The 17,716-nt window shown below is 39.0% G+C and overlaps 1 protein-coding gene across 3 annotated transcripts in view; it reads right to left on the bottom strand.

Moving 5' to 3' along the window:
- KCNK2 (potassium two pore domain channel subfamily K member 2) overlaps nucleotides 1-17,716 on the bottom strand; it is a 121,596-nt gene that overhangs the window by 19,175 nt on the left and 84,705 nt on the right. For all 3 annotated transcript variants that reach the window (XM_061160951.1, XM_061160949.1, XM_061160952.1), the window contains exon 6: nucleotides 16,862-17,001. In XM_061160951.1, the coding sequence (XP_061016934.1) occupies nucleotides 16,862-17,001 (140 nt within the window). The remainder of the gene's footprint in view (nucleotides 1-16,861; nucleotides 17,002-17,716) is intronic.

Genomic DNA, 17,716 nt, shown 5'->3' on the forward strand with positions numbered 1-17,716 from the left:
GCAGCAGCATTTCCAATGGAGAAGGAAAGCCACTAAGGCCGAAGATTTTTTTTAAAACTCATTGTACAAATTCTGATGTTGAGTTAAACTATCAAGGTCTGCCATAATACTGTTTATCTTCAGTATGTGATGGCAGAAGAAAGATATCGAAGGGAGGGGTAGAACTGCAGGGGAGGATTTTAAATTGAAGAAGTAAAAAGTCATACTAATTATAATTTTGATGAGCTTGTTTTCATACAAAAGAGTTATCTCCCCTAAAATTGTTTCTGGAATGGTGAATTGTTTTCATTATTAAAAATTAAGAAAAGTTTTTTAAAGACTAGAAGATATTAGGAAGTGAAGCAAGCAAATAGATATCCTGGAAAAGAGTATTTCTAATGCAGGAAACAATCAGCACAAAAGCAATGGGACAGGGTTTGTCTATGGTGGGGAGGAACAGTAAGAAAAGTCACGGTAAAGGGGACTGGATTGCACAGAACCTTTTATATTATTTTACAGACTCACTCTGAGATCAACAGGGAGACACTGGGAAACATAAGCAGAGAGATGATATGTTACAACTTGTTTCAAAGGACTACTCTAGCATCTTGGTTTAGTATAAACTTCACAGAAAACAAAAGTAGAAGCAGGAAGACTGGTTAAGATGCTTTGGGAATAATCCAGGTGTGAGTTAGTGATGACATGGAAAACGATCATGACCAAGTGAGAAGTGGTTTGAGTCTGAATGTGTTTTCCAATCAATCCTGTAGGACTGAAAGTAAAATTGGAAAGAGAGGGGTCAGCAATATCATCTTGTTTATGTAATTTTCCCCAATTCACTCAACTAGATTTAGTAATTCCACTTCTGTACACCATTGAACACAAAACTTCTTCTTTATATTTCTATCAGAGTTCCTACTCTGTAGCAATCTTTTTTTGTTATTGTTTAGTCGCTAAGTCATGTCTGATTCTTTGTGATTCCATGGACTGCTACACACCAGGCTCCTCTGTCCTCCCCTGTCTCCCAGAGTTTGCTCAAATTCATGTCCACTGAGTTAGTGATGCTATCTAACCATTTCATCCTCCGCTGCCCCCTTCTCCTTCTTTCTTCAATCTTTCCCAGCATCAGGGTCTTTTCCAGTAAGTCAGCTCTTCGCATCAGGAGGCCAAAGTACTGGAGCTTCACCATCAATATCAGTCCTTCCAGTGAATATTCAGGACTGATATCCTTTAGGATTGACTGGTTTGATTTCCTTGCAGTCCAAGGAACTCTCAAGAGTCTCCTCCAACACCACAGTTCAAAAACATCAATTCTTTGGTGCTAAGCCTCCTTTATGGGCCAACTTTCACATCCATACATGACTACCGGAAAAACCACAGCTTTGACTACACGGACCTTTGTTGGCAAAGTGATGTCTCTGCTCTTTAATATACTGTCTAGGTTTGTCATAGCTTTCCTTCCAAGGAGTAAGCATCTTTTAATTTCATGGCTGCAGTAACACTCTATAGTGATTTTGAGCCCAATAAAATAAAATCTGTCACTGTTTCCATTGTTTCCCCATCTATTTGCCATGAAGTAATGGGACCGGATGCCATGATCTTAGTTTTTTGAATGCTGAGCTTTAAACTAGCTTTTTTAGTCTCCTCTTTCACCCTTATCAAGAGGTTCTTTAGTTCCTCTTCACACTCTGCCATTTGAGTGGTATCATCTGCATATCTAAGGTTGTTGATATTTTTCTCAGTAATCTATATTCCAGCTTCTGAGTCATCCAGCCTGGCATTTCACATGAGGTACTCTGCATATACATTAAATAAGCAGGGCAACAACATACAGCCTTATTATACCCCTTTCCCAATTTAGAGCCAGTCCATCGTTCCATGTTCGATTCTAACTGTTGCTTCTTGACCTGCACACAGGTTTCTTAGAAGACAGGTAAAGTGGTCTGGTATCCCCATCTCTTTAAGAATTTTCCACAGTTTGTTGTAATCTACACAGCTAAAGGCTTTAGCATAGTCAATGAGGCAGAAGTAGATTTGGGGGGGGGGATTCCCTTGCTTTCTCCATGATCCAACGAATGCTGGCAATTTGATCTCTGCTTCATTTGCCTCTCTGAAACCCAGATTTTACTTCTGGAGGTGCTTGGTTCACATACTGATGAAGCCTAGCTTGAAAGATTTTAAGCATAACCTTGCTAGCATGTGAAAGTCATTTCACAACTGTATGGTAGTTTGGACATTTTTTGGCATTGCCTGGTTTTGGGATTGGAATAAAATCTGACCTTTTCTAGTCCTGTGGGCACTGCTGAAAATTTTCCAAATATGCTGACACAACGAGTATAGCACTTCAACATCATCATCTTACCTATACGTTTCTCACTGGGGGCAAATGCTGTCACTTTTTATGCCTCTATTCCCAATACCTATAAAATGCCTCATGCACCATGGACAACCAAAACATGTTTGCTGAACAAACCAGTGAATGAGTTCTTATGGAATGAAGCCATATGTGCATATTTTGTGGGGGCGGCAGAGCAGTCTACAACTAGCATAGCAGAAGCACAGCTCAGTGAAATCCTTATTTCTCCTATACTCAGGCTATACTGCCTTTAGATTAATCCACATTTATGGAAAAGTTTGCATGTTGCTATCCACGTGGCTTCAAAATAGGAAAGCAATTTTCATCCTGCTCTGATTACATATGTCCTTTCAGACTTTATTGCTCATTTGGAAATGTGTATTGAACACAAAAGTAGCCCTTAAACTGAACTTATATTTAGGTTAAATCTATCCAACAGGCTCTCAAAGCATGGGAGAAATGGCACAACTTGGAGTAAAGATGAATATATAATTCCATACATTTATGTGTGTGCTCTGCTTAGTCTCTCAGTCGTGTCTGACTCTCTGTGACCTCATGGACTGTAGCCCGCCAGGCTCCTCTGACCATGGGATTCTCCAAGCAAGAACACTGGAGTGGGTTGCTATCCCTGCCTCCAGGCGAATCTTCCCAACTCAGGGATTGAACCCAGGTCTCCTGCATTGCAGGCAGATTCTTTACCATCTGAGCATAAAGATGAATATGTGTGATATTTTCCAAGGTGGTACAGTGGCAAAGTATACACCTGTCAATGCAGGAGACACAAGAGATGAGGGTTCAATCCCTGGCCCAGGAAGATCCCCTGGAGGAGGAAATGGCAACCCGCTCCAGTATTCTTGCCTGAAAATTCCATGGACAGAGGAGTCCCGAGGGCTACCGTCCATGGGGTCACGAAGAGTCAGACATGATCAAGCACACATGAACAACAACAATATATAAAATACTGGATAACATAAAAATACCCTCACTAATAGAAATATTTTAGCTTCTTATGAACAGGCACCAGAAAACTGAAAGAGCCATAGATATATTCCAAATTTTGGCAAGTATGAGAAAGACCATGAAAAATATCATCATATTTTTATACACAGCTTCCAGTTTTGGAAATAAATTCCTTTGTATAGCAAGATTTCCCAACATGGCTGATCTTCTACCTAACTTTAGGGCAATATTTCACAGAAATATTTTGCTTAAAAGATAACTAAGTGCTCGTTGATATGGAGAGATTATGAAACTAGTAAAGACCAGAGTGGTTACGAACAACTAGGTGTAGTAGTGATAAACAGTTACAAGATGTGAGAAGCTTTTTGTTTTAATTCCACAGGTGAAAAAACAGACATTTCAGGGATTATGTGCAGCCTGATATTCCAGAGCTAGAGTTTATCCTTGGACTGGGACCCTTTTCACTATAAACATGACTATTCTGGTGAGCGTGTCTATTCATTTGTCTGTTTTGCTTGTTTAATTACAGAAATGTAAGTCAAATACGTATTCACAGTCACTAAGAACAATCTTACCTGAGGAAGGAAGTTGCTTTAGACTAAGATATCCAGTATCATGTTTAAGAATTTAAACAGCCATCTCCATTTGTAGAAGAGTATTATATATATGCATATATTGTGTATGCATGTAATATATATCTGTATATCTACACATATGTATGTATATAGTATATATTGAATTCTTTTTTGTTTCTATTTCAGTAGAATACTTCTTTAAAACAATTGGATTATAACAGCTTTCCAATGTCTCTACTGCACAACACTGTAAATCAGACATATGCATGTATATATCCCCCTCCCTCTGGAGCGTCCCCCCCGCCCCCGCCCCTCCCCCCTTCCCCGCCCCCCCTCCCCCAGGTCATCACAGAGGACCGAGCTGAACTTCCTGTGCTATAGAGCAGAGTCTCATTAAGCAGTCAATGCTACTCTCTCAATTCCTACCCTGCCTTCCGCCCTGTGTCCACAGATCTGTTCTCTACATTGTACCAACTTATCTTCAGCTGGTTTGGTCCCTGTGTATGAGCGTGTGTGTGTGCGTGTGCGTGTGTGTGTGTGTGCGCACGTGCATGCTCAGTGGCTCGGTCGTGTCTGATTCTTTGTGGCCCCACAGACTGTAGCCTGCCAGGCTCCTCTGCCCATGAAATTTTCTAGTCAAGAATACTGGTTTCGGGTGCCCTTTCCTGCTCCAGGGGATCTACTTGACCCAGGGATTGAACCCCTGTCTCTTGCGTCTCCTGCATTTGGATGCGGACCCTTTACCACGAGCACCACCTGAGAAGCCCCAGTTTGGTCCCTGCGCTCAGGATAAGGAATACCCAAACAGAATGAACGGATCTAGAGTGGTAAGCAGATCCCAGGAATAGGCTACAGGGCCAGGGGTTGCAGAGTGAGATGCCAAGGGGGAACCCTTTGCAAAGATGACCAAGGAACTCTAGCAGCAATATTGTCTAATTGCCCAAGCTTAAAGTGTTCCCTTCTCTACTCTGTAATTCCCTTAAGTTATCCCCAAGCCTTCCACAAAACTATATAAATTGTTTCAGCCTCACACTAGCTGCTTTCTGGGAAACAGAGTGAGGAGTCTAAAACCATGAAAGCAGTTAAGTAGTCCCAGAGAGAACTTCAGCAGTTATGACATGGCTGGGTGAGAGAAGAGGGAAATTCTGAGCTGCAGTTTAGATCGACAAGCGACAGGGATGGATCTGTGAGAGTAAGAGTACAACAGATTAGTCTGTCTTCAAGTTGAGATGCGATAATCAGTCTACAGTCTATACACAATAAAAACAGAATTTGGCAAAGTTTTAGCCAAGTACTAAATAAAGAAAGGATACCAGAAATGTCTAGCCATATATGATTTTGCATAATGTATAGGTCATAATCTAATGATAAATTATAACATGAAAATTATTTATAGAAACTGGCTTGGAAATACAGTTGAATGTTAGAATATTAGGTTCAACCATATGCAATTGTTTTCCTTAAGGTCAAAAAAGTTGAATGTCAACAGTTCAACCTAATAAATTTCAAAAATAATATTACACAAGGAAATCCTGCTCTTTCATATCTATGATTATTCTGGTATGATGCACTGGTTTTTTGAAACTTAAATTTGTTGAAATTTCTTTATTTCAGAGAGCTTACATATACAACAGATTTAATATCACTGGCCCAATTTTGAGTGGGTACATAATCCTGAATGAGTGGGAGAGACTGCTTTTTTTATAGGAACAGGAATATTTGGTCTCTGGACAATTTAAATCCCGCCTATACTTTCTTTAAAAAGCAGGTTGCTCTATTTTACTTCAGCTCTTACCTTGATGCTTCCATTTTAGTAAAACCATTAGCGAATCTTAAGTAAGATAAATACAGGTAATATATCTTAAATAATATAAATACAGATAATAAACATAATCCTATCAGAGATTTGGAAGCTAATACAAAATTCACCAAATATGAGTATGGCTCATAAAATTTAAATCTTCTAAATTATTATTGCTACTTTAACTCTGTTAGAGCAACTGTATTTTACTGTTTTACTGGATTAGTCAGGACAGGCGAGGTTATGAGCTAGAACAAACAGCTCCTTAATATTAGTGGCTTAAGGCGACAAAGGCTAATGCCTCACTATTGCTGAATGCCCACAACACGTCGGCATCAGGCTCTGCTCAACATGGTTAAACTGGGGCCCAGGCTGACACAGCGCCGTGATCTTTATGGTCACTGAGCCAGAGGCAAGTACGCCCCTGAGGGACTCACAGGCGCATTAAATCGTCTTCCCGCTCTGCCCACAGCTGTGGCCAGAACGATTCCGATAGCTCACCAACCACAAGGGCAAGAGAAAGTGCAATCCCACCATATGTCTGGATGGACAGACAAAGGAAACTATTTGTATAATAAATAACATTTAAAATTTGTCTAATAGATGAACAGCATTGATGACTAACAATTTTACTAGAGGAAGAACAGGGGTGCATCCTTGTTCAAAAGCGGGGGGAGATTTTCTGTGTATGCGCAAAGGCACAAATATCATTAATGAGAAGCCATTCTCTTGGTTCAAATCGAGATGGAGGCAGGGACAATGAAACTGCCTTATTAAAATTAGGATGCCATCCACTAAACACTAAACAAATCACCATATTTTGTTGCTAAAGATGAATAAAAATCCTTGATTAAACTTCAAAGTGCTCTACCTACTCTTAGCTCTGACTGGCCACAAACTAATATTCTTTCAGAAAGCCATCGCTTGTGTTTTCAGCAAACATAGGCCTGATTTTCGTTTTTGTTGTAAGATGTGATTGATTTTAGCCCTGAGTACAGGAGAGTACAATCCTTTACTCTGATGAAGGAAGTCCAAAAACAATTTTGAAAGCCAAGTTCATCGTGGTCACTTTTCTCACAAATTCTCAGAACAGATGACGTCAAAACAGTCAAAAGAGAGAGATAACATTACATCGTGTTGCATTAAATTCCATAATGTGCTCTCTAGCTAAAAAAAAACAAAATTACTTATAAAGTGCTTTGAGGCAAAAACTATTATCTTAAGTTATTTTCCTACTGTGTACAAATGAAAAGAAAAAATTACTCTGCATTTTCATTACCAGATGATGTTCTGTGAAATAACTGAAGCAAAAAGAAGTTACAATTTATAAACAGTGAGGGTTCAATCTAAAACAGAAAAAAAAAAAGGAATCTTCCTTCATGCTTTTATTTTTTAATATAACAACTGAGCTACTCACTCTCAATTTAATAAAAGGAAAAATATAAGTGGGTTCTACCTCAGTCCACACATCAGGACACCAGAAAATCTATAGCTCTAAATCAAGGGAAGAATTAAGAGAGCAGTAATTAGGTAGATTATACCTAAATAAGGAACATTTAATGCAAAAACTAGTTTTCAAGTCCAGAGAACATTCAACATATTTGAAATGTTTGAATTCACCTTTTTCTTAGGCTATTTTGGACTCTGTGATAATGATCAAATTCTAGCAATATACATAACCTTAATTGTTCCTTGGGCCTCCAGGTGGCCACAGTTGTGAAGAACCCATCTGCCAATGCAGGAGACATAAGAGACGCTGGTTGGATCCCTGGGTTGGAAAGATCCCCTGGCAACCCATTCTAGTATTCTTGCTGGGAGAACCCCATGAACAGAGGAGCCTGGAGAACTACTGTCTATAGGGTCTCGAAGAGTCAGACGACTGAAGTGACTTAGCATAGCACACAGCTCTTCTCTTTTGTGTTTTTATCATTTCAACCAGACAAGATGTTTAGACATATAAGTGCTCACAGCATTTTATACTCTACAGAGAACAATACATGATGACATATAGATGATAGTCTTAGACCATTACAGGTCATTTGATTTGGGACAATAATTTGATACTAATTCTTTCAGAAAACCCATGAGGAAAAGAATAAGCATTCAGTAAGAATTTAGCTACATCCTACACTCTACCCACTGAATCTCTACAGCAGCCCCATAAAGGGAGTTAAATTGCATTTTTTTCAGAAAATGGAGACACAGAGATTAGGTATTTTGGTGAAGTTTGCAGAGCTAGTAAATAGTTAAGATAGAATTAAATCTCAGTTTTAAGGGTTCCAAAGCCCGCGCACATTTTAGAAAGGATACAAATCATTTCCAATCATTAAAAAGCATGTCAAGCTTTAGATTTCACTGATCATAACACAACCAGTGACCAAACTGATTTAATAAATTCACGAAGCTCTTCTCTGTAGCTGCACTGTAACAAATGGGTCAGAATTGGGTACTCATGTCTAATGTGTCGATATTACCTACATGTAAAATGATAAGAAAAAAAAAAACAATATGTAACCTACTTTTTTGAGCATTTGGGAGGCAGTATAGGAATAAAAGTTAGTGTCGCTAAAAGGCTGGGCCATGCAGTCAAGCCATCTGGGTTGATTACTGATTCTATCACGTGCTGGCTGCATAACCTTAAGTGAGTCACTTCACCTCCCGGTGCTTCAGTTTCCTTTTTAGTGATTCTTATTTGATAACTGAACACTTTCATCACATTTAAGATTAAAAAAAGAAATAAAGCATATTCTAGAAGGAAAGTATTTCCATTTTCACCACTTCAAACCCTATTTTGTTTTTAACATATATTTTGCCTTCTAAGACCTTCCTAACATTAGACTCATAAAGGTTCACAGTATGCACCACAATACTGAGCTGAAAGTGAGACACAGCTTGGGGCCTGGGTTCTCCAAAAATGACTGTCCATAAAGTTCATTTAGAAATTAGACATACCCTGGTGTCTGAGAGCTACTATTATCTCAAAGCATCATTTAAGTCTTATAATGTCATTTGTTCTTTTATTGTCCTTTCCAACTGCCTACTTACTACATAGGTAATGATTTGCTGAGCTGATGGTTGGACTGAAAAAGAGAAGGAACTTTCTCCATGGCACAGCGAGGTACAGTGAAATATAAACCAGCAGATGAAGCTCAACGTCTGCTTTGCTCTTTTCCCCAAAGCATGTGCTGTGCTGTGCCTAGTTGCTCAGTGGTGTCCGACTCTTTGTGACCCCACGGACTGTAGCCCACCAGGCTCCGTCCATGGGATTCTCCAGGCAAGAATACTGGAGTGGGTTGCCATGCCCTCCTCTAGGGGATCTTTCTAACCTAGGGATCAAACCCAGGTCTCCTGCATTGCAGGCGGGTTCTTTATCATCTGAGCCAGCAGGGAAGCCCTCCCCAAAGCACAGTGAGGGATATCTCTTTCCCCATGGGGCAGGAGACGAGGGCCCTTTAGATATGCATTTTAATAATTGCGATACCATCTCCACTTTATTCTTTTCTTACCCTCTAGTCGAAGAAGAGTTATCTGCATTAAAATATAAACCTGAGACGTCTTACGATCAGCGTACATTGTGCCCACAGTCCAACTCGAGTCATTTATAATGACTTCAGTACCTCAACAGAGAAAAACAAAAATATACCACCCCTCCTCCAAATATATTAGAGGTCAGAACAAAAACTAGGAAGGAAAGAAGGAGGAAGACTAAAGAAAAAAGGTAAAAGTAGGCTATTTTGAAAATCAATAAAAGACTAAGTCCCTTCATTTTCAAAATTCCCTCTGTCCATGAGGATTCTTCAGAAAAGAATACTGGAGTGGATTGCCATGCCTTCCTCCAGGAGATCTTCCCAACCCAGGGATTGAATCCAGGTCTCCCACACTGCAGGCAGATTCTTTACCATCTGAGCCACCAGAGAAGCCCAAGAATATTGGAGTGGGTAGCCTTTCCCTTCTCCAGGGGATATTTCCAACCCAGAAATCGAACCGGGGTCTCCTGCATTGCAGGTGGATTCTCTACCAGCTAAGCTACCAGGGGAGCTAATTTATCATTATAAAGATAAATAAGGAAATGCACCACCTATGGCATCTTTCCAATACAGAGATAAGGCTCAGACTCCCAACAGATGGAAATTACTCCCAGAACCTAATATACTGTGCATCCTACTGTACTCGGTACACCTTTTCTTACATGAGTGAATAAGTGAGTGACTTACCAGTAAATTAGACATTAAATAAACTCCTAACTGGTCTCCATGAGACCAGTTTTCCTCTTCCTGCCTCTTTGACATTGTCACTCCACAGTTCACCACCCACCCCACCACACTGTCCATATTTACCATGTATGCATGCCCAGCAGTACCTAGTATCAATGCTTCTACACTGCTAAATCAACAGTTTTTTATTACCTGTGCTCCAATGCTCCCATTTCCATAAAATATTCTGTGAATATTACCCTTTGGAATTGTGCTTGATGTGCCAAAAGAACGTTCATGGGATATATCCAATGTATTGTACAATCCAGAGTTATTGTTGTTGTTTAGTCGCTAAGTCATGTCCTATTCTTAGCAACCCCATAAACTGTAGCCTGCCAGGCTCCTCCATCCATGGGATAATCCCAGCAAGAATACTGGAGTGAGTTGCCATTTCCTCCTCCAAGAATCCAGGGGTAAATATTTAAATTTTCTGCTACAGGAGTGGCAGTCTTGGAGCACAACCTCACAGAGAACTCTCGCTAATTATTTCCTGGGTTACTGTGTCAATCTTCCCTTGGGTTCCTTTCTTTACCCATTGTCTTTAGCCAGTCTGATCCACCCTTTGAACCATCCTCTCTTCAAAACCTCCATGCCTTTTCCCTATCCATGAATCAATTTATTTGACTATATTATTTGCTATCCCATCCTTAATGGTCTCTCCATCCACCCTCTTAACTATTTTATTCCAGGTTCCATTTTTAGCTCGATGGCTGACTACTTTCCAAGTATTCATTAGGTGAATTCATCTATAATCAGAACTTCCATTGTCATGTACGTTCTGATGAATGCCCTCTCCCCTGCCCCTACCCAGCCAACTCTGCAACTCCTATCCTTCCTACTTCCCAGGCTTGCATACCCAATTCTCTAAACTTGATGAACTACCTGGATGTCCAACACAGCCCTCAATCACAATATGTCCAAAATGACATTCTCATTCCTCTCATCTACTCAGAATATCTCTCTCCTGTGTTTTGTAATTCCATCCAAAGCTAGAATCATGAATGTCATCCCCTCTTTCTCTTTATTGCCCACAGCTAAAGGGTAACCTATCTCTTCTATCCCCCAAATAATTTTGAAATCCTTACTTTCATCTCTATCCTGCTGCCACCAGAGACTCTTCATTCTGCACTACCTAGATTCCTTCAATAATCTCAATAATCTTGCAACTGATTTATTGGCATCAGGCTTTGTTTATAATTCATCTGCCTTCATGTTGACAAGATATTTCATTCCACTTATTTAAAATTCTTCAATGGCTCCCTAGGGTTTTCAGAATAAAGTCTAACTTATTTCAAAAGGCATATGGAATCTTTCATATTAAAAGCACTTCTCCCATAAGACCTAATGATAAAGTACTCTACTGTAAGCTTTCCAAGGCTCAGGCTGCAACTATTCTTTAGTTCTCCATCTCTAAACAAGATAAAGAGCTGTTAAATCCCAGCTCTTTCACTAGCAGGAGGCATTACCACCCTGAGTGAAGATCAGGGAAGACCAAATGCTCTTGCCAGGTCATTAGCAGAAGAAAACCATGTCCCTCCATATTCTCAGGTCCCTGCACAATGCTGGGGCCTATTACAAGTTCCAGGAACAGTCTTTCAAGGCTGCTTAGCACTAGAGCTTCCTAATCAAAGGGAGTTTTCTTAATATGATATAAGGCCAACTTACTAAAGTGAATGCTACTTGAACAAACACCTTCAGAGGTTAAAGAAATGATGCTGGTTTAAAAGGACTTCCCTGGTGGCTCAGACAGTAAAGAAACTGCCTGCAATGCGGAAGACCTGGGTTCCATCCCTGAGTTGAGAAGATCCCCTGGAGGAGGACATGTCAACCCACTCCAGTATTCTTGCCTGGAGAATCCCCATGGACAGAGGGGCCTGGCAGGCTGCAGTCCATGGGGTTGCAAAGAGTCAGACGTGACTGAACAACGAAGCACATCACAGTACACTGGTTGAAAAAAAAAAGCAACTCCTGGGTATCTATTCAGTGTGGCTAGCTACAGTGCCACTGAGAGGCTCTTAGACTGCAAGGAGATGAAGCCAATCGATCCTAAAGGAAATCAACCCTAAATATTTATTGGAAGGACTTTTCCTGAAGTCCCAGTACTTTGGTCACCTGATGCAAAAAGCCAACTTATGGCCCTGATCCTGGGAAAGACTGAGAGCAGGAAGAGAAGGGGATGACAGACGATGAGATGGGTGGATGGCATCACCGACTCAATGGACATGAGTTTGAGCAAACTCCAGGAGATACTGAAGGACAGGGAAGCCTGGTGTGCTGCAGTCCATGGGGTTGCAAAGAGTCGGACATGACTTAGCCATTAACCAGCAACAAGAGTGCCACTGGCACTCCAGAGAACAGAGGCAGATGATACAGGGGCTGAAGTGGTGTTTGTCACACATGGACAAGACCATCCCAACAAGCTGTGGTACCTGTACGTCAGTACAAGAACGATACAGAAATTACAGGTCTTTCAACCTCAGGGAAAGCCAGCAGCAGCAAACTGAGCTACATCTGCACATAAGGCTGCAGTATCCCCTGCCTGCTTAGGAGTTCACCTTCTGAATTTCGTGGTCTCATCTTATTTTTATTTTACCTGCCTCAGATATCAGTCCTATTGTGTTATTTAGAATATATAAATAATCTTTATTTTCTAAATGGAAACATTATTTCCTCAGAAGAGGGCACATGGTTTCACAGAAAAAGATAATTAGTCATATCAATTCTCAGTACTGAATATTGTTACTCTCCATTAGAGCTTAAGAAATAATGAAACAGATAAATCCTTTTACAGAAATGCATATGACTCCATGGAAAAAATGATTGAGGTCATTATTCTCTTCCTTGAGGAATGCAGATCAACTATAATTATATGTGACAGTTCTGAAACTACACAGTGTTTCTCCAACTAACTCTCTTTTTAATTGGAATATAATTGTTTTACAAGGCTGTGTTAGTGTCTGCTGCAAAACAGTGAGAATCGGCTGCATGTAGCCGTATGTCCCCTCCCTCCTTGGCCGCCCTTCCACCCCCCAGCCCACCCCCTGGGTGACCACAGGGCGCTGAGCCGAGCTCCCTGCGCTACACGGCGGCTTTGCAGTAGCCATCTGCTTTACTGCCCACCGTAGTGCATACATGCCCACGCCACTCTCTGTCTCAACCCTTTCCTCTCAAACATTTCAGATAGATCAGCTGTATCAACGTTTTATTTCAGCATGCTCATCAAAAACTTTTTCCTTACTCCTAAATATATTTTCATTAAAATCGATCTTCATTGGAAACAGAACAGACTTTAAGATTTAAAAAAAAAAAAAAAAAAAACACAGAAAAAAAATAACAGAAATACGATTAGAACTCTATGTTTACACTTACCTGATATGATTTAAGGAGATTTGTTTTTGAAAAACTAATGTAAGACTGAAACTTACTATTAGCCAGAATCTTTCATGGGAGGGAAAGCTTGTGTTTTTGTATCACCACTTGAAAAATTTCTAATATATATTATTTTGATTTTTTAATGTTCTGTACTAGTGACATTTTTAATAGTGAGGATTCCAAGTTATCAAAAATTATTTAGTATTCTCATGGAATTGAAAACTAGAAATATTCTTGTTGTTTCTGAACACTTAGGCAGTTTTTAAAAGTTGGAGCATTTGAAATGGTTTAAGTACAAAAGGTAATGAACATATAGTGAGCAGTCACCGAATATAGTTTGTGTGTGTAAAGATGACTCCTAGGATGTAGTTAGTTGGTTTTTATTTAATTATTTAACTTTAGTGAGTTATTTCAAGATTAGACTTATTCAGTAATCTTTTTCCACTGCTGTAGAAATGTTTAGTCATATTTCCTTTATAAAAATTTTGGCCCTAACAATCTATACATTCACGATTATAAATTGTCTTTTTCTTTCTTCACAATTATAAATCATCTCTCCCTTTCTCTCTTTACATTCTCTGTTGAATTTGTGACCCACTTTTGTCATTTCCCTAAACTGCATTACAAAGTAGAAAACACACATCTGCTCAAAGTGACAGTTCCATTGCAACCGGCTCAACTGTCTGGAGCAGCTGCAGCTCCAGCGGGTTTCCGTAAACTTGCTCATGGCCTTTACTCACATGAGCTTTCTCCAAATGCAGTCACCAGAAAGGATATGTCACTCCAAAGACGAGGGACAAGCCAAAAGACTTATGGTAAGAAAGGAAAAGAGCTTTCTACTTTTCAGTGTTGGAAACACACAATGATACATCTCACACTTCTGGCTGAGAATCAAGAAGATCATTCAAAAGGAGGCAAACAAACTTGCTTCTCATATTAAATAAGCCAGTTAATGTAGAAATTTAAATTTCTTTGAAACGATTGTGTTAAAGCCTGAATCCAGTCCTCCAGCAAGTCCTTTGTTGAAGCCCTAATCCCCACTGTCACTGTATTTGGGGACAGAGCCTTAAAGGGGGTAATTAAGATTCAGTGGGGCTTTCCAGGTGGTGCTAGTGGTAAACAACCCCCCTGCCAATGCAGGAGACATAAGAGACACAGGTTCCATTCCTGGGTCAGGAAGATCCCCTGGAGGAGGGCATGGCAACCCACTCCAGTGTTCTTGCCTGGAGAATCCCATGGACAGAGGAGCCTGGCAGGCTGCAGTCCACAGGGTCACAAAGAGTCAGACATGGCTGAAGTGACTTAGCACGCATGCATACACATGCAAGGTTCAGTGAGGTCGTAAGGGTGCAGCCCTAATCCAACAGCACTGGTATCCCTGTAAGAAGAGGAAAGCGATCTAGAACCTTCTCTCTCTACAGGCACATGTGCAGAGGCAAGGCGCTATGAATACACAGCAAGAAGGCACCACCTGCAAGCCAAGGAGAGAGATCTCACCAGAAACCAGCACCTTAATCCAGGACTTCCATCTTCCTGAATTGTGAAGAAACAGAGTCCTGTTTAAGTCACTCTTGCTATGGCAGCCCAAGGAGAGTAATACAGATGGTTATCTCACTGCTCTGGAAAAAACGTGCTAGTGCTTTGTACTAGCTAATCCTATCACAAAAAGCACTGGTTTTTCTTTTTTTAGTAATACGAGCTTTTAAACTTTAATCAAACATATTTTGCCAGTGGCATAAAGATAAAATTTTGCCCATTCTATATGTGCCTTGGTAGCTTTCAAACTTTTGGAGTGTGATCCAAAATAATCTTAGTGTGTGTGTGTGTGTGTCTGTAAGTGGGTATATATACGCACATATATATGTGTGTATGTGTATGTATATAATATATACTACATTTACTATATATATATGTGGAAATATATATTTCCACAAAACAATACTTTTTAAACTATCAGAGATATTCTCTGTTCAACTCTATTTTACTTAGAAAAAATGTTTGTGTGTGTTTTAAAAATGCATTTTAATGCCAGCATATACTAGAAGTTTGAAAGTTGCTTTTTTAGCTATGTTATCTAGCATATTTCCTAGTTACAATTTCTTTTGTCCCCCTTAGCATCTCAAGACCCTTAAAAGTACACCGAAGTTAAAATAACCATAATTCTCTCCCTCTCCACCTTATTCTATCCTTCCCTCTCTTCCTCTCTCTCTCTCTGTCTCTCTCTCTCTCACACAAACACAAACACACACAATAAGACTGAGGCAAATCAGCTGGGGTCTTATTCAAAGTACTTTTCACATGATTTAAACTAAAATGTCCTGCTGATATGTTTATAATAAAGTTTTTGGTTTTATGGTGTAACTAAGATACAGATTAATACACACAGACTGAATATATGAATTACCAACTGAGAAATATGGTATCCATTAAGGGAAATGTTGGATAACTTATACTCCTTCTAATTACCATAGGCACCTTGGGTATTAGTAAGAAACTAAATGACTTGATGTGTTCAAAGAAAATACTTGTTTGTTGAGAGAAATTAATTTTATCATTTATTATCTTAGTCTATCTTAGTTTATTTCGGGCGTATGTTTAAAGACTCACGATGCTGTTATCAATCAAAGATTTTAACACTGATGTCTCTTGGTCTATGAACACCAGATAATGAAAGGGAGGGATAATTAAAGGAAGACTGTGGATACTATATTTGCAAGTCTTAGGAATTTGTTGTGTTGTAAAAAAATATTACTAAAGTTGGCTAAGATTCAGAACCAAAAAATACAGAATTCATAATAAAACACTACTCTGTCACACTTAAACTAGTAGTAGTTCTGGACTTTTCAAAATAAATTAAAATGTAATTCCGTTTAGGAATTTTAGTCAAGATTGAAATTTCAAACTTTCCAAAATCTCGAGTCAAAAATTCTAATGGTCATTTCTGTATATACAGTTGCACCAAAAAGATAAAAGGGTATCTTTCTGAACAGCTGAAATCTATAGACAAGATAATGGGTTCTAATGTAAACAACTTTGGGGAATATATGCATGTGTGTACATGTGCATGTGTACACACTTACACAGACCTAAGAGAAAAGGAAATAATTGAATACAATGAGAATTCAATATTATATATTACCTTCACTTTTTCATGCTATTGATATCTTGACACAAATATTCCCTACTGTCTCTTTATGGAATAAAATTTACTCTATGTCATTGAGGAAATCAAGAAAAAAAAAGAAATAATGAATAAAATGTCTTTAATTATATCTTTTCTTCATTATAAATTACTCTCAGCACCAAGATATCATCTGACATGGAGTGGTATTTAGTAAGTTTTGGTTAAGTCAATGAATTACATCTCATATGATTGATAGCTTCCTGTAGCAAATGCACACCAAACATACACATTAAAATTTTTAACTAATGTTTAAATATTTTTAAATATTTAAATGAATTAGTAAATATTTAGTATCTAAAAAAAATAAATGTTAAAAGACATTAAAAGCAACCTTTACTGAATTAGTTAAATCAGATTTTTACACACATTTTTATTTCTCACCTCTTCCTTTGTCTTTTTTGATATCACTCGGAGCCAGTCTCCAATCATACTCAGGACAGCAGCGAAGTAAGCAAGCCCTACAAGGATCCAAAACCACACGACAGGCTTGTAGAAGTCTAGGTACTCAATATCCGATCCACCTGTGAGACAAAAACAAAGCAGAACAGAATAACTTCATATTATAGAAGTAAACCACAGATTCCTGCTTTAATTATTAACTGCATTTTGGCCTTCAAAACACAGAAATCTTGTCAGTTGACCCATGTTGTTTAATTCATATGGAATTCCTTATTTTCATGCATGTAATCCTTATCTATTTTTCAAGAACCATTCAAATTAAGTCATTTTTAATTAAAGTATAGTTGATACTGAAGCTGAAACTCCAATACTTTGGCCACCTGCTATAAAGAACCGACTCATCTGAAAAGACCCCGATGCTGGGCAAGATTGAAGGCAGGAGGAGATTGAAGGCATGGACATGAGTTTGAGCAAGCTCCAGGAGTTGGTGATGGACAGGGAAGCCTGGCGTGCTGCAGTCCATGGGGTCGCAAAGAGTTGGACATGACTGAGCGACCGAACTGACAATTGATTTACAATATTATATTGGTTTCAGATATAATAAGTTCTTAATAAGAGCTTTCATTACTTCTTCAGGTAATAACGATTTTTTCCTTGTCCCATGTTTCTTTTTGTTTATTATAATCAATCTCAACTAGTCTAGCACTTAATTATTCCAGGTGTATTAGTTTCTCTTTCCACCTCTCTTGCAATAGGGAACAGACTTGACACTTTTTTTAGCATGAATTTAGCTTAGTATTTTTATCCTATTTCCCATCAATTCATGCTAACCAATCA

This window comes from Dama dama, chromosome 14 (genome assembly GCF_033118175.1).
Source record: "Dama dama isolate Ldn47 chromosome 14, ASM3311817v1, whole genome shotgun sequence".
NCBI lineage: Eukaryota > Metazoa > Chordata > Mammalia > Artiodactyla > Cervidae > Dama > Dama dama.